Source organism: Canis lupus, chromosome 25 (genome assembly GCF_003254725.2).
Source record: "Canis lupus dingo isolate Sandy chromosome 25, ASM325472v2, whole genome shotgun sequence".
Taxonomy (NCBI): Eukaryota; Metazoa; Chordata; class Mammalia; order Carnivora; family Canidae; genus Canis; species Canis lupus.
The window spans coordinates 44280647-44299625 of NC_064267.1; the positions used below are offsets into that span (position 1 = coordinate 44280647).

Sequence of the window (18979 nt, forward strand, 5' to 3'; positions counted from 1 at the left end):
GCCAAGCAGGGCCCAGCCTCCAACAGCAGTTGGCAGAGGTCACAAAGACACTGGAGAGAGGCTGCTAAGTCCCCATTTCCACGTTCTTGTTTCCCCCCAAGAAACAGCAACAGCTGACCTGTCGCCACTCCCCTATCCCTGGCTGACCAGTGCTGCCCCCAGTGTCCAGTGCTCTACCCAGCCCCCACCCCTGCCGCTAGCTGTGGGGAGTTCCAGCCTGGGATCTTTGCCTCCTGTCCTTGGGCTCCTGCCTGGCAGCCAGTCCCTGTCCCCACCCCCTCATCACCACCTGCCTTAGGATTTATATCCCACAGCCATGCCCAGAGGTGTCAGATTGCGTTTCCGGATGCCTCCTCCCTTTGCACCCCCCCCCCACCCTGCACCTGTCCCTTCTCCTACCCACCCACATTCCCCAGCCCTGTAGACTGGAGGGGCAGAAGCCACAAGACCCAGTCAGAGGGACAGGATGGAGGGGCCCGTGTTAACGTTGGGGCTGCTGGCTATACTGGTCGTGTGTGGTAAGAGTGGACATCACCCTGCCCTGAAGGGTCCCTCAGGACTCTCATCCAGGGCTCCCACTGCATGGTTCCCTCCTTAACCTCCTCCCTGGCACATCAGGCCCAACTCCCCACCCCCACTGCCATTTCCCCCTGGAGGGGCTGACCACCAAGCCCCCTTCCTGGGGAGTGGTTGGATCCCCCAGCGGAGCCCAGCCCGGTGGCCCAGCAGGATTTCAGGGCAGCTCCCTTCCTGGCCCCCACTCCCAGCACCTCGTCCCTATCCCTACCCCTCCCCAGGCAGCTGGGGTCTGAACGAGGAGGAGAGACTCATCCGCTACCTGTTTGAAGAGAAAGGTTACAACAAGGAGCTCCGGCCTGTGGCGCACAAGGAAGAGAGTGTGGAGGTCTCCCTGGCCCTGACGCTCTCCAACCTCATCTCCCTGGTGAGAGGCCCCTCGGTGGCTGGGCTGGGGGGCAGGAGGCCAGGGACAGCCTCCTGCAGGCCTGACTGTCTCCCGGACTGGGACGGACGTGGAGGGACCTGGGTGCCAGCCTGGCCTATGGTAGCTCCTCTCCCAGGGAAGCATGCTCCAGCGCTCTGCACGCTCAATGCCGCCCACAGGTCTTGGGCTGATGCCTCTTCCCCTCCAGCCTCAGTTCTGGGGGGTGCCCCGCATCGGACCCATGACACACTGCTCCTTGGTCTGCCCACCCCTTCCTGACTGTGAGTGCTTGCTGCAGGAGTCAGGCCAACTGCCATGGTTTCCCCTGGGTGGCAGCCAGGCATAGGTGCCTGGTGAATGTGCGCAGGTGAAAGAACCATGTGGGCCCTGGGGGACAGGTGTCTTGTGTGATTACAGAAAGAAGTAGAAGAGACCCTGACCACTAACGTGTGGATTGAGCACGTAAGAATACCCCACTCAGGGCTGGGGGCGGGGAGGGGGGTGGGTAAGGGTGCAGGGCCCAGGCTCCCCTATGCTCCCTTTTGCTTGGGCATCTCCGGGAGGGGATCAGCCTGTCCTCCAGGAGGAGCTGGCTCCTACCGCAGGCCCAGCTGCCCTTCCCATCACCTTGTACGGCCACTAGCTCAGATAGAGACTTCTGGTAGATTGGGATTCTTCATGTATGGGAAAGTTATCACAATATCCTGATTTTATTAAAAGACACTCTTCTGCCACCTGTCAGCAGTTCATAAGACAGACGTACATTTTCTATGTCCACAGTGGAAATAGGCTCCCTTTGTTGTGCAGTGTACATTCTACACAACTGTGCATGACAGACCTGAGTCCTATCTCTGGACTCAGCTCCCTAAGCCTCTTTGTCACAGCTCCCAGACCCTTTCCAGTCTTTCCCCAGGGACGTGAGGAGGGTGGGGGGCTTGGGCAACGGCGGAGCCCACTGCTGACACACCTTTTGGGCTTCCAGGGCTGGACAGACAGCCGGCTGCAGTGGAACGCTAAAGACTTTGGAAACATCAGTGTCCTGCGCCTGCCGCCTGACATGCTGTGGCTCCCAGAGATTGTGCTAGAGAACAAGTTGAGCCGCAGGCCTCCCTGGCATCCCCTCCCCACTCTGCCTCCCCCACCCCTACCGGTTCCAAGCTGGCCGGCATTCACCGTGGCCCTTGTCCTTGTCCCTCAGCAATGACGGCTCCTTCCAGATTTCCTACTCCTGCAACGTGCTCATCTACCCCTCGGGCTACGTGTACTGGCTTCCGCCTGCCATCTTCTGCTCCTCCTGCCCCATCTCTGTCACCTACTTCCCCTTTGACTGGCAGAACTGCTCCCTCAAGTTCAGGTGCACCCACTTGTCCAGCCACCCCGCACTCCAGGGCCCACCACCAGGGGCTGGGGGAGGTGCAGAGAGGCCCCTGCTCTGTCCTGTTTAGAGCTTCCCTGCACCCGCCTGACCACGGACCTCCTCGGCTAGCCTTCCCCCCTGCCCCCCCTCGGTGGCCGCAGCCCAGCACTGATGACCCCCCTCTACCCACTGCCCTCCCCAGTTCCCTCAAGTACACAGCCAAGGAGATCACCCTGAGTCTGAAGCAGGAGGAAGAAGAGGGCCGCTTCTATCCGGTGGAGTGGATCATCATCGACCCTGAGGGCTTCACAGGTGTCGGCAGGAGCCTCTGCGGATGGGCGAGGCGTGGGGGGGGGGGGGGGGGGCTCAGACACACTCCCGTCCTGATGCACGCGTGCGCACACACACCTGGAACATGGGCCTACAGGCACCCAGACGGGCAGAGAGACCCAGATGGGCACCCAAAGAGAAGCACACGCGGACATACCTACCGACACAAATCTAGCACGTTGAAGGGAAAAGAAGTCCATACGGAGGGGATTGTGTCCCAAAGGCAGAGACAGGTGCCAGCACCCCACCCCTTCCCCTGCCCAGGCCAAGAGATCCTCCCGGGTCTGGACAGGGTCTCTGGGGATGGTTGTAGCTGATCGATGAGAAGGGTAGTCAGACTTCTGTTCCCAGTAAGCCCAGGGGTGTGGTTGGGGCTTTAGCGGGCATCCTAGTGTGTATGTCACCCCCTCCCAACGCCTCCACCCCTGTGATCGGACTCAGATCTTCTATGCCCCCCCCACATGCCCCTGTCCATCGGAGGAGACTTCCGTCACACTGGTCCCAAGGCTGTGACATCACAGCCGCGTGGAGGGGGAGGTGTTGATCTCACTGCATCCCCTTATCTCTAAGACTTATTTGAACCATATGTGGCCTCAGCTTCTCTGTTTTAGAAGAAGGAAAAAAAAAAAAAAAACTCCCAGAAGAGAATTTCCCTCTTGCAGATTTCCCCAGGGAAAGACACCCACAAACAGAATCTGAGCTCTCCCCTGGGTGCCCCCTGCGTGCCCCTGTTTTAGAAGAAGAAGGAAAAAAAAAAAAAAACTCCCAGAAGAGAATTTCCCTCTTGCAGATTTCCCCAGGGAGACACCCACAAACAGAATCTGAGCTCTCCCCTGGGTGCCCCCTCGGGCTGGCTCACTCCATCCGGCCCCCACCCTGCCCCAAGGCCCCCCCAGCCCCCTGACCTGACACCAAGGCATCCTTCTGCCACCCTCAGAGAACGGGGAATGGGAGATAGTGCACCGGCCAGCCAGGATCAACGTGGACCCCAGCATCCCACTGGACAGTCCCGGCCACCAGGATGTGACATTTTACCTCATCATCCGCCGCAAGCCCCTCTTCTATGTCATCAACATCCTGGTGCCCTGTGTGCTCATCTCCTTCATGATCAACCTGGTCTTCTACCTGCCGGCTGACAGTGAGCCTCAGAGCCTGTCCCAGCTCCTTGGCCACCTGGGGCAGCCCCTCCCTCTCCCCTGAGGGCATCTGAGCATTGGCTTCCCCAGCCCTCTCCTCACTTCCTCCTGGGAGCCACAAGGGGGTCGCCACGCCTGGGGCTCCCTGCCCAGGGTCCAGGCATGAGAGACATGTGGCCAGCCAAGTGGAGGGTTTTGTGACCCTGTCTACATCCCCAGGTGGACAGGGCCCTGGGGACGGGGGGTGGAGGGTGTCTGTCCCTCTGGGATCCTGCTTCTGCTTCTCACAGTGGGGCTTCCCAAGGACCCAGGGAGAAGCACTAGACTGTCCCTCTGTCCTGGTCACCATGTGTGACCACGGGCCTGGCACACAGAAGGCCCTCCACTTTGAACCAGTGAGTGGGTGATGGCATGTCTAGGAAGATCTCTAGGAAGCCAGGTGTGGAGGCATGCAATCTATGCTCACCTGGTTCTAGAAGGCCATGTGTAACCTATGTTACTTGGTTTCACTATAGTTCCAGAATATTTACTACAAGCAAGATGTAGTGAGTCCCCGGGGACAAATGTGATCCGACCTCTGCTGCTGGCAGAGATTGTAGAAACCAGAGGACTAGGAGCACCGCCCCAGGGAGAGTAAAATGGGGGAAGCTTTCCTGGAGGAGGTGGTGCTTGAGCTGGAGATGGGTGGGGAGGCACTCTTCAGGTAGAGAAAGGGCCCTGGGGCAGGGCTGTGGGCCTGTGACCACAGTGACCCCCGCACAGCAAGCTCAGGAGCTCGAGTGGGAAGAGCCAGGCAATGCAGGTCGGGGTCTCTGAGGGGAGGACTAAGAGTTGGTGAGATATTGATGCTACGAAGATGCCCTGGAACTTTCCGTACAGGGGTGATTTTTGGAGGGTGGAGTGGCAGGGAGCTGGCTAACGGTGACAGCTGGTGATCATTGAGCACTTGCCCCGTGCCGGGCAGCGTGATGAACGTTTAACACTCACTCTCTCACTTGGTCCTCACAACATTTAGCAGTTGTGAAAACTGAGGCACAGAGAGGTCAGGCTGATTGCCTAAGGTCTCCCAGCCAGTAAATGGCAGAGCTAGGACTTGAACCCAGGTGCTCTGGCTCCATAGCCCATGATGTTAATCAGGGCACTGTGGCTTTGTGAACAGTGGTGCAAGGGGCGCAGGGGGAGCCCCTGGGCCCAAGGCCAGAGGTAGCAGCTAAGTCTGGCCTCCCCCAGGTGGCGAGAAGACCTCAATGGCCATCTCAGTGCTCCTGGCTCAATCCGTCTTCCTGCTGCTCATCTCCAAGCGGCTGCCCGCCACGTCCATGGCCATCCCCCTCATCGGCAAGTGAGTGACAGCCGTGCCACTCTGCGTCTCCCCCACCTCCCCCTGCCTCGCCCCACCCTGCCCTGCCACACCCCACTGTGCCCCGCCATGCCCCACGGGCTCCAGGCTGAGCGTGTGCCTACAGGTTCCTGCTCTTCGGCATGGTGCTGGTGACCATGGTCGTGGTGATCTGTGTCATCGTGCTCAACATCCACTTTCGCACACCCAGCACCCACGTGCTGTCTGAGGGGGTCAAGAAGGTGAGGGCTCTAGGCCAAAAGCTGGAGACTGTCCAGCTGTCCATCTACAGGAGGGCAGGGAGAGACCCTGCATATCCTTGCACGGGGGAGTGCCACCCTGCATGGCAAAAGTGCCCCGGGCTGCTGCCCACACCACGTGGATGACCCTCCCAACGCGCTGCTGCTTGAAAGGAGCCAGGCACAAATGAGCAGAAGCTGCACAGTTTCCTCTCTATGAAGTTCAAGGACAGGCAAAACCAGCCTTTAGTGATAGAAATCAAGACTGTGGTTACCCCGGGGGGTGGGTAGGAAGTGACCGGAGGAGGCACGAGGAGACCTTCGAGATAGTGTTTGAGATCTCATCTGGGGGGATGTTTACACAGTTGAATGCATCTGTAAAAATTCATCTAGCTCTACACTTAAGATCAGTTCATTTGACTGTTATGTTTGCTATACCTCAATTAAAAAGAAGGCGAGGAATGTGGGGACGGCGTGCCCAGGAGGGGGTGTCCTTGACTCTGGGCCACTGCAGGGCTGCTAGCAGTTCTGGGATGGCTGAGGGTGCTTTAGCAACTTGTTGGGTCATTAGTATAGAAGAGCGCTCAGCATTTGGGGGATTTTTCTTACTTGTTTGTTTTTCCGAGAATGAGTTCTGCTGTGTGCCGTGAGCTGAGCAATAGGGGAGAGTTGGAAGCAAACTAAGTGTCCCTCAGTAGGGGATCGGGGGAATCAGTGACAGCATCAGACTCAGGAGTACTTTGTGGAGCCAGGAACTTAGTCACAGCAGTTTTGACGTGTAAAGGTGACCCCATGTCTGTAAAATAGCCTCCTTGTGTCCCCCAACCTGCCGCAGCTCTTCCTGGAGACCCTGCCGGAACTCCTACACATGTCCCGCCCAGCAGAGGATGGGCCCAGCCCAGGGGCTCTCGTCCGGAGGAGCAGCTCCCTGGGCTACATCTCGAAGGCTGAGGAGTACTTCTTGCTCAAGTCCCGAAGTGACCTCATGTTTGAGAAGCAGTCCGAGCGGCACGGGCTGGCCCGGCGCCCCACCACTGCACGTGGGTCCCCCGGTGGCTTGGGAGTTTGGCCCATTCACGGGAGGTGGGCTGGGGGCAGGCCTCATGCCCGCCCCTGGCCCGGTGTCCGCAGGCCGGCCCCCCGCAGGCTCCGAGCAAGCCCAGCAGGAGCTCTTCAGTGAGCTGAAGCCAGCTGTGGATGGGGCCAACTTCATCGTCAACCACATGAAGGACCAGAACGATTACAACGAGGTGTGTAGCCACAGGATCGCCGGGCACATAGGGTGTATCCCGTCGAAAGGCAGCTGGGTTCCCCTCGGAGACACACACCCACTTAGATGGAGTCCACTGTGGGTGCAGACTCCAGGGCCCCCCAGGAGGCAGAGCCCCTCGGGCAGGGCTCAGTGCCCAGGGCGCACACCCAGGCATAGCTGCAGGCCTACAGTTCCCTTAGGGGCCCTTCTGTCCCAGTGGTCAATCATTTCCTGTCCCTGCTCAACGTCAAGTCTGATACTCCAGACATAAGCAGACATTTATTTTCTTTTTAAGATTTTATTTATTTATTTGAGAGAGAGAGAGAGCACAGAGGAAGGGGGAGAGGGAGCAGCAGACTCTAGGCTGGGCAGAGAGCCCGTCGCGGGGCTCCATCCCAGGACCCCGAGATCATGACCTGAGCCAAAGGCAGGTGCTGAACCCACTGAGCCGCCCAGGCGCCCCCATAAGCAGACATGTAAAAGGCAGCCTTAGGTGATTGTTCAATGTGATACAACTTTTAAAACTTCTCTCTTGAGAAAGGGGAACTGTTTGCAGGTTCACATATGGGCTAGCACAGAGATGAGAGGCTGGGAGGGGGGACAAGGGAGGGGGGACAGTTTACCCTCCTTAGACCCCTGAGAGAGACTCCGGGCCCCCCAGCTCTTCCTCAGGCCCTGGAGCCCTGCAGCAGGGTGAGGAGGGAGGCTGTGGTCCCGCTCTCGGTCTCCTGGATAGAGACCCTGGCTTCAGGGGGGGCCTGGGCCCTGCTTGAGGCAACCCCCACAGATCCACTAGGGCCATGCCTCTGTCATTGGGTGCCCAGCCTGGGGTGTGGGCCTTCCTCACTCCACTGTCCCTGTCTCCACCTGCCCCCAGGAGAAGGACTGTTGGAACCGAGTGGCCCGCACAGTGGACCGACTCTGCCTATTTGTGGTGACACCCATCATGGTGGTGGGCACGGCCTGGATCTTCCTGCAGGGCGCCTACAACCAGCCTCCACCTCAGCCCTTCCCCGGGGACCCCTTTTCCTACCACGAGCAGGACAAGCGCTTCATCTAGAATAGGCCTGCCCTGCCCCCCTGGCCCAGCTCCCAGACAGCTGCGGGTGGGGCCTCTGGCCTGGAAGGGATGAGCAGGTGGGGGGGTAGTTGTGTGGACAGGGGTGTCTGAGGGAGGACAAGTCCTTCCTGGGGCGGCCAGCTTCTGGCCCTGAGGCTTGAGTCCAGCTGATCCTGCAAGGCTGAGGCAGGAAGAGCTGGGCTTTCCTGAGATTAAGAGAGGAAGGGAGAAACCCCACTCCTCAACCGCAGATCCTCTGCAGCTAAAGACAGGAGCCATCAAGCAGGTCTGAGAGTGGACATCGGCTGGTGAGGGGAGGGGCTGAACAATTTGGGGGGAAAAGGGGGCTGGCTCAGGGGACCAGGGAGGAGCCACTCAGGCTGGCCTTTTAAGACCCCTCTGTGATGAGTCAGAAAGGCAGAGGCCTCTTGCCTCCCCTCCCCGAGGTGGGGGTAGAGCAGTGGGATCCTGTGTCTTCACTTTCCTGTTCCTCCAGCCACCCTCCTCTCCACAACCCCTCACCCTTGGGCTTCTAGGGTCCCCCCTGGGGCTGATGTGGGGATACCTCCCTCTCTAGGCCTCTTAAGGAAAGAGGCTTCCAGCAGGGGTGGGAGCGCCAGGGTTGCAAAATGGCCTTCCCCAGCCTTTTCTGCCATGGTGACTCTGTCTGGGTCCCTCGGGGAAACTGAGGATGGGTGGAAGTGTCAGGGTCAACACCCACAAAGACTAAAGGTCAGCTTGTCAACCTCAGGTCACACACACAATCCTAGAGCTCCAGAACTCAGCCCTCCCCAAGGAGTGTCCCCTCTTGGGCTTCTATTCTCCTTCCCAAAGTAGGGTTTCCATATGATATTTGGGACATACTCTTACTAAGAAAAATTATTCATTGTTTATCCAAAATTCCAACTTAACTGGGTATCCTGTTTTGTTTCATTCTGGGGGGAGGTGGCAGAGAAAGATCTTAAGCAGGCTCCATGCCCAGCACAGAGCCCAATGGGAGCTCAAACTCACAACCCTGAGATCATGACCTGAGCTGAAATCAAGAGTCAGATGCTCAACCAACTGAGTCATCCAGGCGCCTTGTATTTTTATTTGCTAAATTTGGCAACTCTATCCCAAAGGGAGCCCCCGACCATCCCATCCCAAGAGCCAAAGGCTGAGGCTACAGATGCTGGGAGACATGGTTGCCTACCTCCAAGATGGCCCCAGTGATCCCCACCCCCTGGTATTCACACCCTGTGCAGCCCCCTCCCTCACTGCACCAGGCTTGGTCTGTGTGACCAACAGAATGAGGCAGAAGTGATGGTGTGCCACTTCTGAGACTAGGCTCTAAAAGACAGTGCGGCACCCCCCTGGCTCCTGCTCCATTGCTCTTGCTTTCAGCTGGATCTCTCACTTTGGGGAAGCCAGCTGGCACGGAGAGCTGTCCTCTGGAGAGGCCCACCTGGCAAGGATCGGAGGCCCTCTGCCTGCAGCCCCACGAGTGACCTTGGAAGCAGATCCTCCAGCCCCGGTGGGGCCTTCAGATGAGACCACAACCCCGCTCAGCATCTTGGGCACAGCCCCATGAGTTCCTGGCCAGAGCCACCCAGCTAAGCTGCTCCTGGATTCCTGATCCTCAGAAACTGTGTGGGATAGTATATGTTTGCTGCTTTAATAGACAAAATTTTGGGGTGCTTTGTTACACCAGAGGGCCATCTGGGACAAGCCTGTCTCATGTCTTAGGTTTAGTTTTCTTATCAACAAAATGTGTGTGTAAGTCCCATTTGTGAGGTGTTGTGAAAATCGAATTTGCTAGTAGGCATAAAGGTCCTTACATGTGTCCTACAAATTTAAGGGGTGGTTATGGTTTTTTTAAAAAAAGATTTTATTTATTTATTCCTGAGAGACAGAGAGAGAGGCAGAGACAGAGGGAGAAGCAGGCTCCCCTCGGGGAGCCTGATGCAGGACTCCATCCCAGGACCCTGGGATCACGACCTGAGCCAGAGGCAGATGCCCAACCACTGAGCCACCCAGGTGCCCCAAGGGATGGTTATTTAACTCATTCCTCAGTTGTGGGACTAGGTCACAGGGGATGAGCCTGTGGTCTCACATGTCTGAGGCTGGCAGGGGGTCTGAGGGCAGATGGGAGCAAGCGCAGGGGACCCAATTATTCTCCTCCTTGACACACACAGTTAAGATCTTATCTTCACAGCTCAACCCATTTCCCTCTGAGGTAGCTGGTGACCTCGTTAGCTCAGGTATACAAAAGGTGAGATTTTGGGTCTTTCAATGGAAATGAACAAAAGACAGACCTCTTAACTGCAAAACCGACCCATTACTTCTGACTTCCAATATGAACTGTGCGCAGATTCGAGGTACACATCTTTAATTTTTTTCCCTCCAAATAGGAGGAGTAGCTCAGACTTACACCTACCAGATGAGCCAGGAGTCTGGGGCTTCCCTAGGATCATCCTCCATGAGAGGGTCCCCATCTCAAGCACCAACAGAGGCCCTGAAACAGATCCCTCAGCCACTGTCCTTGCTTCTCTCTGCCACACGATGGCACTGTTGGCAACTGCCAGGTGAATCCTCTGGCGTCCAGCCCTGCTCAGTGGCAGTGGCATGGAACCTTCCAGAGAAGACAACCACAAAATGCCATACCCGATCAAGAGTGCCCCGTGCAAGGTTCCCAGGGTCACAACGGGACCCTCAACAGCACCCATTCCTCCAGCAGTGCAACCCCAGGGGGCTGTCAGCACTGGTCCCCTCTCTGGGTGACACAGATTCTCCCCAGGAAGTCACAGTCACAAGGAGCCAGCTTCCTGTGGAACCACAGAGTGCCCCTACCTACACAGTCTCCCCAGGCCATCAGGGCTACTCACCCTCCTTCAAACAGTGATGAATCTGTTAGGGATGCACTGGGCTGCAAGGAACAGAAACCCAAAGAACCGTGGTTCAAACAAATAAGGCTCCCTCTTTGTTGCATAATAAGATCAGGAGGCAGTGGTTGCACCATTGGCTCAGCTGCCCCACAAAGCTATTAGCCCCCCAGGCCCTGTGCTCTCTGCCCAGCCCTCCCTCCTTAGCATGTTGGCTTTGTCCTCATGCCTGTCGCTCCAGGTTGCAAGCTGACCGCCACAGATCCGCAGTTCACATCTGTGTTTAAAGCAGGAAAGGAGGCAGCGGCCACTTCTAGCCCCTTAATCAGAAAGCAAAGGCTCTCTCCAGAAGCCTTCCAGCTGACTTCTGTGGACATCCCACCAGTCAAGATGTTTTTACATGGCCACCCCTCTCTGCAAGGGAGCCTGGGACATGAGCACTCCACTTTTCCAGCCTCTGGAAGACAAAGTGGCAAAGGGGGACTATCAGACACACCGCACCTGCCCCTTTAGCCCCTCCAGGGCAGCACCACTCTCCTCAGGTGACCCACCGTCCTGAGAACCCCAAGGAGACTTCGCCTCTTCTCCCACAGCAGGAGAGAAGGAGAAAAGACAGGAGCTGAAATCTCTTCATACGTAGGGAAGTGGTATAATTCGTATCAGAGGGACGTCAATCTCCACCATCGCCCTTTCCCCTCCTGGACACTTGTAGAGAAGGGGAAGGAGAGTCAGAAATGTTGGAGCATCAGCCAGACCACCACTGACCAGGGCGGTGGGGTTGAGGGTGAACAGGTGGTCCGCTATTTAGCAGGTGCCATTAGTGGTCTTGGCAGGGACTCCAGAGGGGGAGAGGTGCTGCTCTGGGGAGCACCAAGGGGCAGGCTGGGGAAAAGGGGCAGCTGGCTTTACAAACCCAGGGAAAGGGCACCATACTCCTCAAGATCGAGGTTTGGGGGTGAGATCAAGGCTTGGGGGTGGGGCCCAGAGCAGGATGACCGGGAAAGGCAGGTGCCACAACTACTGTCCTCCTGACCCCAAAGTCCTTGTGAGGACAGACAGGAGGGACGACTTGCGGCTGTGGAGGACAAAAGACAGGTGAGCCCATGGCCACAGCTGGCAGCAGGGCCCTCAGCTCCTAGACCCGCCTCAGCCCTACCCTTCCCCTGACTTCAAACTACAAACTGGATGGAGCATGTTTTCTGGCCCAGGTGGGTCCCCTCACCTGACTCTCTGGGGTCACAACCTTGATCTTGTCCGCCTGCCCTACTGAACTGTGACCTCCTGTGAGCCACCCAGGCTCAGCCCGGCTTCCCTTGCAGTCCCCCTTGCTGCCCGCCTGGCCTGCTGCCTGCCACATGTGAGGGACTCCCTAAGTTTATGGATAAACTTAAGAAATATGGAGGCCACACAAAGGACCCCCTATCCAGGGGTTGTTCTGTTCCCAAGAGCCCCAAGTCACAGATCTTCCTCAACTCTCCTTCTTTCAAAGCTTACCAGGCCCATGTCCCGTGTCTCAGAGCCTGGGTGGGCCCTAACTATCCCCCTAATTTGCATTAAGGTATCAGGACCTGGGCAACATAGTACATCTCTCTCCTAGGCTTTACCTCCAGTGTCTGGGCCCAGTGCACCACCCATGTTAGGCTGGTAGGACAGGTTTGGGGTCCTCCATCATATCACAGAGAAACTTGGGTACAGAACATGCCTCCATACCTCCTCAAATCCTGACCCGCTGGAGGAACAGAGGAGGGAGCCCAGTTCTGGGCCCTTCCTCACACTCTGCTCCCTCCCATGTCTGCCTATCCCTGCTTGTGTCTTCAGGAACATAGGCTGGGACTGCAGACTCAGACAGAGGGGATGGAGGCTGGGCTGTCTCTATTGGGGCAGATAGGCCCCCTCTGTCCCCTCCCCAGCCCAGGTAACCTGAGCCTGGCATTTTGTCCATCTTGGAACAGCTGACAGTGCTGTGGTCGGACAGCTGGTGGGGCTGGGCTGGCCTGGCTGGGGTGGGAGCATGGGCTGTTATATGAGATCCAGAGTCGACAGCTCTCTACCCTGAGCTGGGGAGCGGTTGTCCCACCCGTCACTGTAGAGGGCTGTGGCACCATGCTCTGGGGCCAGGGGCTGCTGCTCCTCCCACCGCTGCTGGCCGTCTACCTGGGTGCGGACTCAGGGGGTCAGGAGCCTGGGGGGCCTGGAGTAGAGGTCCCAGGCCTCAGGGGACAGAGGGTCTGGAGGCTTTTGAAGCCTTCCCCCACCCCCAGCGCCCTAATTCTCCATATCACACCCTCCTGCGGCCTCCCCCTCTTTCTGCCCCAAGGCCCCTGTGGCCAGGCTCACTGCTGGCTGTTGCAGGAGCTGAGGCCCGGAACCAGGAGGAGCGGCTGCTCGCAGACCTGATGCACAACTACAATCCCCACCTGAGACCCGCTGAGCACGATTCGGATGTGGTCAATGTCAGCCTGAAACTCACCCTCACCAACCTCATCTCCCTGGTAAGCCACAGGCCTGTGGGACAGTGGGGGACACAGAGGCCCAGTGTACTGGGCCCCTGGGACCTGCTGGGGAGAAGAAGGGGCTGGCTCTAGCAGCCAGGCCGGGGGCGGGGGGGGGAAGGACTCCACAGAGAGGAGGCTGGAGATCTGGAAAGCTCCCAAGAGGCTGGGGTCCTGGAGTACCCAACAGGGGTCTATAGGGACTAACATCCGGAGAGGGCAAGTAACGGGAGCTTAGCCCTCTGTAATGCACCCCCAGAATGAGCGAGAGGAGGCACTCACCACCAATGTCTGGATAGAGATGGTAAGAGGCCACCTTGCAGTGCTTTCCTGTCTGGGCTCCCACCCTGGGGTCCCAAGGCCCTTAGAGCTGCTTGCCTTCCCCCGCCCCCTCCCTGCCTCTTCTGGCCCACCTGGGCTCAGCTCCTGTTTCTGGGGGTGGGGGCGGGGCATCCCAGAGGAGAGCAGGGCCTGGCAACCCCACTCCCCCTGCAGCAGTGGTGCGATTATCGCCTGCGCTGGGACCCGCAAGACTACGAAGGCCTGTGGGTGCTAAGGGTGCCGTCCACCATGGTGTGGCGGCCAGACGTCGTGCTGGAGAACAAGTGAGGAGGGGTGCCAAAAGGACACAAGTGCAGGGCCCAGCAGGACAAGGGGGCTCTGGGGAAAAGGGACAAGTGGACAGAAGGTGCAGACAGGGGAACACTGGTTGGAGCAGGTGCTGCTGAGGGTGGGGCCGGGTGGGCAGACCTGCCTCTGGAGGCCTGGCTCCTCCTCCTCCTCCTCCACCTCCTGTCACCTGTCATCTGGTGGGCTCCCTCCCTCTGACCTGGGGATGAGGGCAGCTCCCACAGAAGCTGTCAGGAGTCAGTAGGCATGAAGTGCTGCCATCGTGGCGCTGGCACTTTGCGAGAGCTGAAGAGATGTTAGTACCATTAGGACCAGGCCCTGGTGACAAGGGGGTGGGGTGGAGGAAGTCTGGGGGCGATGCAGGTGGGGAGTAGCGGACCCTGTGGCCGCAAAGGGCTTGGGTCCCTGGTCCCCATCCACGCAGGGCAAGGGCTAGCCGAGGCTGTGGGACTGGGGCGAGCCGGGGCTGCCGGGGACGTGAGCCCCCAGCCTCGGGGCCTGGCCTGTGCGCAGCGTGGACGGCGTGTTCGAGGTGGCCCTCTACTGCAACGTGCTCGTGTCTCCTGATGGATGTGTCTACTGGCTGCCACCTGCCATCTTCCGCTCCTCCTGCCCGGTCTCTGTCACCTACTTCCCCTTCGACTGGCAGAACTGCTCCCTCGTCTTCCAGTGAGGCCATTTATTGGGGGGGGGGCGGAGGGGGGAGGATATAGAGAGATGCCCCAGGAGGAGCCTGGCTGGGTGGTGGACGCGAGGCTTCTCACCAAGGGCCAGGCCTCATCTCTTGGGAGCCTCTCTGCCCATCTCACACCCAGACACCCACATCCCTCCCTGCTAAGTCACAGTCCCCTGGCTCAGCCTCCTTCCCTGCCTCAGTTTCCCTGCCTGTGACCCAAGGGAGTAATTCATGACCAAGGCGGCTGGGCAAGAAGGCACACGCATGCCCGCGATGTACATGCATGCCCACATGAGTGCCACCCACACCCCATGGAGAGGTAGAGGCTGTCTCAGTCTTCTCATCCAGAAATGGGGGAAAGGAGGTCTTTCCCATAATTTAGAGGAGCAGTCTTTTTTACAAGGAGACCCTACAGGGAGACCCTCCTTAACAAACAGACCAGACAGGGACAGACCATCAGTCCCTCCTGCCCCGGAGGCAGCAGAGGGGAGGAACACAGTGGACTGAGCTCCAGCCTCCCAGCCCTTCCACGAAGACTCCTCTGACCCCCATCCCGCCCTTACACCATCTCCCGGCCAGGTTCTGTGGAGAACTCAGGAATTCTGAGTTTTGCACTCTTTGAGGCAATACTGCCCTCAGTTGCCCTCAGATGACCCTCCGTGTGACCTCAGAGATGGATCTACACACACTTCCCTCCCCATCGCCCAGGTCCCAGACCTACAGCACCAATGAGATCAATCTGCAGCTCAGCCAGGAAGATGGTCAGACCATCGAGTGGATTTTCATCGACCCCGAGGCCTTCACAGGTATCCTCTTCCCAGGATCCCTGCTGGACCTGGCCCCCAGGGCACGGCCAGACTAAGATCATACCCCACCCCCCCATGTCACTCAAGGTGAGCACTACGGTAAATCATTAAAAAGTGTATTTTTAAGGGCCCAGCAAAGTTCTCACTTCCCCACGATAATGTCTCCAGTTTGGGTGGGAGGGGGTCAGGCATCCAGTCTCCCCGGATGGCGCTCTTTGGGCGCATGCTGGCCGCCCCGTAGCTAGGTCGCCGGGGCCGTGGGGATCCGCCCGGCCTGCCCTCCCTGTGCCCACCCTGGCCTGCTGCCCGCAGAGAACGGGGAGTGGGCCATCCGGCACCGGCCCGCCAAGATGCTGCTGGACGTGGCCGCGCCGGCCGAGGAGGCGGGCCACCAGAAGGTGGTCTTCTACGTGCTCATCCAGCGCAAGCCCCTCTTCTATGTCATCAACATCATCGCGCCCTGTGTGCTCATCTCCTCGGTCGCCATCCTCATCTACTTCCTTCCTGCCAAGGGTAGCTGTAGCCTGGGGGAGGGGGGCCATGGCCCCAGCTGGCAGCTCGGGGACCAGTGGGGAGGGACGGCGTTGGGGCATCACACACGAGACCACCTGTCCCGGGGACCAGGGGCACTGGGCTCCTTGTGGGGCAGGGGAGGTCCCCATGGCAGGGAACTTGAGATCTGCTCTGAAGGCCTCTTGGTTATGGGCAGCGGGTGGCCAAAAGTGTACTGTCGCCATCAACGTGCTCCTGGCCCAGACTGTCTTCCTCTTCCTTGTGGCCAAGAAGGTGCCCGAGACCTCCCAGGCAGTGCCACTTATCAGCAAGTAAGGCTGGCCCTCGTGCCTTCCCCCCGCCTCCTTCCCTCCATTCCCTGGAACTCGGGGCACTACCCTCCTGCCACTCCCACCTCACCTGTCCACGGTGCCAACCCCTCACCCAGCTGAATCTGGGGGAGTCAGCTGCTAAGGGTGGGGGTGCATCTGGAGATGAGGTGCCAAAGGGCCAGCCCCACCTCCTGCCTACCCAACCCCGGCAGGTACCTCACCTTCCTCCTGGCGGTGACCATCCTCATTGTTGTGAATGCCGTGGTCGTGCTCAACGTGTCCCTGCGGTCCCCCCACACACACTCCATGGCTCATGGGGTCCGAAAGGCAAGGCCTCTCCCTGCCCACTCCAGCATCCTCCTGTCCACCCCTTCCCCTTCTCTACTCCCCTGCCACGTTCAGCAGCACACCTACCCTGTATCTTGAAGCATGTGCCCAAATGGATTAATAATGACACCGAGTGCTTACTATGTGGCAGGTGTATTATGCACACTAATGACTGGATCTTCATAAACTCCTCTGAGGTGGGTGTTAGTACCATCTCCAGTCGGCCAGTGAGGAAGCTGAGGCACAGAGAGATTGATTCGCTCACCCAAGGTCGCACGGCTAGGAAGCAGAAGCAAGGTGCTGCCCAGGAAGTCTGGCGCCAGGGCCTGTGTGATCTGCAGCCCACCCGTAGCAGTCGGCTGGGACCCTTGCTGCAAATGCAGATTCTCAGGCCCACCTCAGGCATTGTGGGCCAGAACTGCCGGGGTGGGGCCCGGGAACCTGTGTAGTGAGCGCCCTGGTGATTCTGATGTGCACACAGATGTGAGGACCTAGGCTCACATCTGGCGCAGAACAGTCCAGCTGTACTGGGTCAAGCCACTGACCCTAATGTGCTTGCTGCCCCTGAGCCCCTGGTGGCTCAAGCCCTCCGTGCCAACCTTCACCTTCTGCTCTGAAGCCTAGCCTGGCTGCCCACATGCCCAGGTCTGCTGCTACTAAGCTAAGCCCACCAGAAACCCCTCTCTCCAGGTGTTCCTACGGCTCTTGCCTCAGCTGTTGCGGATGCATGTTCGCCCACCAGCCCCAGCAGCTGTGCGAGACACCCGGCGCCAGCTACAGAACGGCTCCTCCTTGGGATGGCCAATCACAGCTGGGGAGGACATTGCTCTCTGCCTGCCTCGCAGTGAACTTCTATTCCGGCAGCGGCAGCGCAATGGGCTGGTGAGGGCAGCGCTGGAGAAGCTAGGTGAGGCAGGGGGTATGACACTGGGGACCCTCCTCCCCAGGGACTCCAAACGGGCAGGCCTGTCGGCCAAAGCACCAGGGACGGCAGATGAGCATCCAGGTTGAGGAGAGAGAAGCTAGGCCGCTCAGGAGAGACTAACTTCTCAGACTACTTCTTCTCCACTCTATCCCCAAACCTTACCCTCTCTCACCAGAGAAAGGCCCGGAGCCAGGGCAGAGCCAGGAGCTGTGTGGCAGCCTGAAGCAAGCTGCCCCGGCCATCCAGGCCTGTGTGGAAGCCTGCAACCTGATTGCCCTCGCCCGGCACCAGCAAAGTCACTTTGACAGCGTAAGGGGGATTGAGTACCCAGGGAGGGACTTGGACCTGGGACAGGGGCCAAGATGAGTAGGGTGGCCATGGTTGGGCAATGGGATGGACCAGGGGACTATGGCAGAAGCCAGGTTAAAGTCTGGAAGGAGATGAGAAGGACCGAAGGACACGAAGAGAGGCCTGCTGGATGACCAAGGATGGCACAGTGACCCAGGTCAGGCTTGGTGTCACTGCTGGCCATCCCACACCCTGCCTCCCACCCTCAGGGTAGCGAGGAGTGGTTCTTGGTGGGACGCGTGTTGGACCGTGTCTGCTTCTTGGCCATGCTCTCGCTTTTTGTCTGTGGCACCGCTGGCATCTTCCTCATGGCCCACTACAACCAGGTGCCCGCTCTGCCATTCCCTGGAGACCCCCGCTCCTACCTGCCCTCACCTGACTGAGCCGACCAACTGCTGAGAGCCATGTGGAGTCTTATCAGCTGTGTTCTTCAGTGGCTGGGGTCATGAGTGTGCTCTTTGGGAAGTGGCCTTCAGGACCACCAGGCCTGAGAAATAAAGCATGGGAAATAAAGAGACCAAGCTGGAGTCCTTGAGTGGTTGAGAATGGCTGTGGGCAGGGTGCACTGTTGGAATCAGCATCCACATAGCTCTGGCTAGCTAGTCCTGGCAATCCCCTCACCTCAGCAAGACGTTAGCAACTCCTGTCATTTCTGAAGCCCTAAGGACTCTGTCTTGTATGACGTCCCCAACTAGGCAAGGTCCCATCCCTCCAGGACTGGGCCTCCCTACCTTTGTACGAGTCCCTCCCCACAGGCTCCCAGAGGAGAGAGGTCAAGAGAGATGTGAAGAATAGCAGGCAATGTTCTCTTGAAGGAAGGGCAGCAGCCCACGCCAGCTGGTATATCCCTTTTCTACTTTCTGGGTGCTATAAGCATCCAAGACTCTGCTGCACAAGTGACCTTTCCATTCATATGCATTTTTTTTTTTTTTGGTCATTGATCACAGAAGAGTTACTCATGTCATCAGGGACAAGCAAGGGTCACTATTTCCCCACGTTTCATTTGGGCAGATTGGGGCTCCAAGTGAGAGAGGGGGCTTCCCAGAACACTGATGGCTAGGGCAGCCATCATGAGAGCCTGTGTCTCTCATGAATAAATATTTTAAAATCTTTTTTAAGATTTTATTTACTTATTCATGAGAGACACAGAGAGAAAGAGAGAGGCAGAGACACAGGCAGGCTCCACGCAGGGAGCCCGGCGTGGGACTCGATCCCAGGTCTCCAGGATCACACCCCAGGCTGCAGGCAGTGCCAAACCGCTGCGCCACTGGGGCTGAATCTAAATATTTAAAATCTTAAAAAAAAAAAAAAAAAGAACACTGGTGGTTAAATAAAGTTTGGAATGCAGAATTCCCAACCCAATTTTAGACACTCCCAAGAAAGATTCGGTGGCCTGGAAAACAGACCCCTCTTCCTTCTCTTCTCAAAGGGCGG

General features: G+C 58.2%; 2 protein-coding genes across 2 annotated transcripts; both read left to right on the forward strand.

Annotated features, from left to right (window-relative positions):
- Positions 1–424: 424 nt before the first annotated feature.
- On the forward strand, positions 425–7969 carry CHRND (cholinergic receptor nicotinic delta subunit). The gene is made up of 12 exons (XM_025463450.2): positions 425–518; positions 798–943; positions 1361–1405; positions 1926–2035; positions 2142–2297; positions 2503–2612; positions 3568–3768; positions 4997–5108; positions 5233–5347; positions 6180–6384; positions 6476–6594; positions 7474–7969. Exons 1-12 carry the CDS (start codon positions 467–469, stop codon positions 7654–7656), a joined length of 1554 nt encoding a protein of 517 aa, XP_025319235.1. The 5' UTR covers positions 425–466; the 3' UTR covers positions 7657–7969.
- Positions 7970–12620: 4651 nt separating this feature from the next.
- CHRNG (cholinergic receptor nicotinic gamma subunit) lies at positions 12621–18200 on the forward strand. Its single transcript, XM_025463447.3, has 12 exons — positions 12621–12675; positions 12870–13009; positions 13269–13313; positions 13505–13614; positions 14153–14308; positions 15024–15121; positions 15434–15634; positions 15831–15945; positions 16158–16272; positions 16963–17179; positions 17373–17506; positions 17755–18200. Exons 1-12 carry the CDS (start codon positions 12621–12623, stop codon positions 17926–17928), a joined length of 1560 nt encoding a protein of 519 aa, XP_025319232.1. The 3' UTR covers positions 17929–18200.
- Positions 18201–18979: the final 779 nt, after the last annotated feature.

Excerpts from the sequence above, each read along its gene's own strand:
- CHRND (XM_025463450.2), top strand. The coding sequence starts at position 467 with ATGGAGGGGCCCGTGTTAACGTTGGGGCTGCTGGCTATACTGGTCGTG. Across the intron at positions 3,769-4,996 it reads CTTCTACCTGCCGGCTGACA|GTGGCGAGAAGACCTCAATG; the intron begins GTGAGCCTCAGA and ends GGCCTCCCCCAG. Across the intron at positions 6,385-6,475 it reads CCGGCGCCCCACCACTGCAC|GCCGGCCCCCCGCAGGCTCC; the intron begins GTGGGTCCCCCG and ends CGGTGTCCGCAG.
- CHRNG (XM_025463447.3), top strand. The coding sequence starts at position 12,621 with ATGCTCTGGGGCCAGGGGCTGCTGCTCCTCCCACCGCTGCTGGCCGTC. Across the intron at positions 14,309-15,023 it reads AACTGCTCCCTCGTCTTCCA|GTCCCAGACCTACAGCACCA; the intron begins GTGAGGCCATTT and ends CCCATCGCCCAG. Across the intron at positions 15,122-15,433 it reads CGACCCCGAGGCCTTCACAG|AGAACGGGGAGTGGGCCATC; the intron begins GTATCCTCTTCC and ends TGCTGCCCGCAG.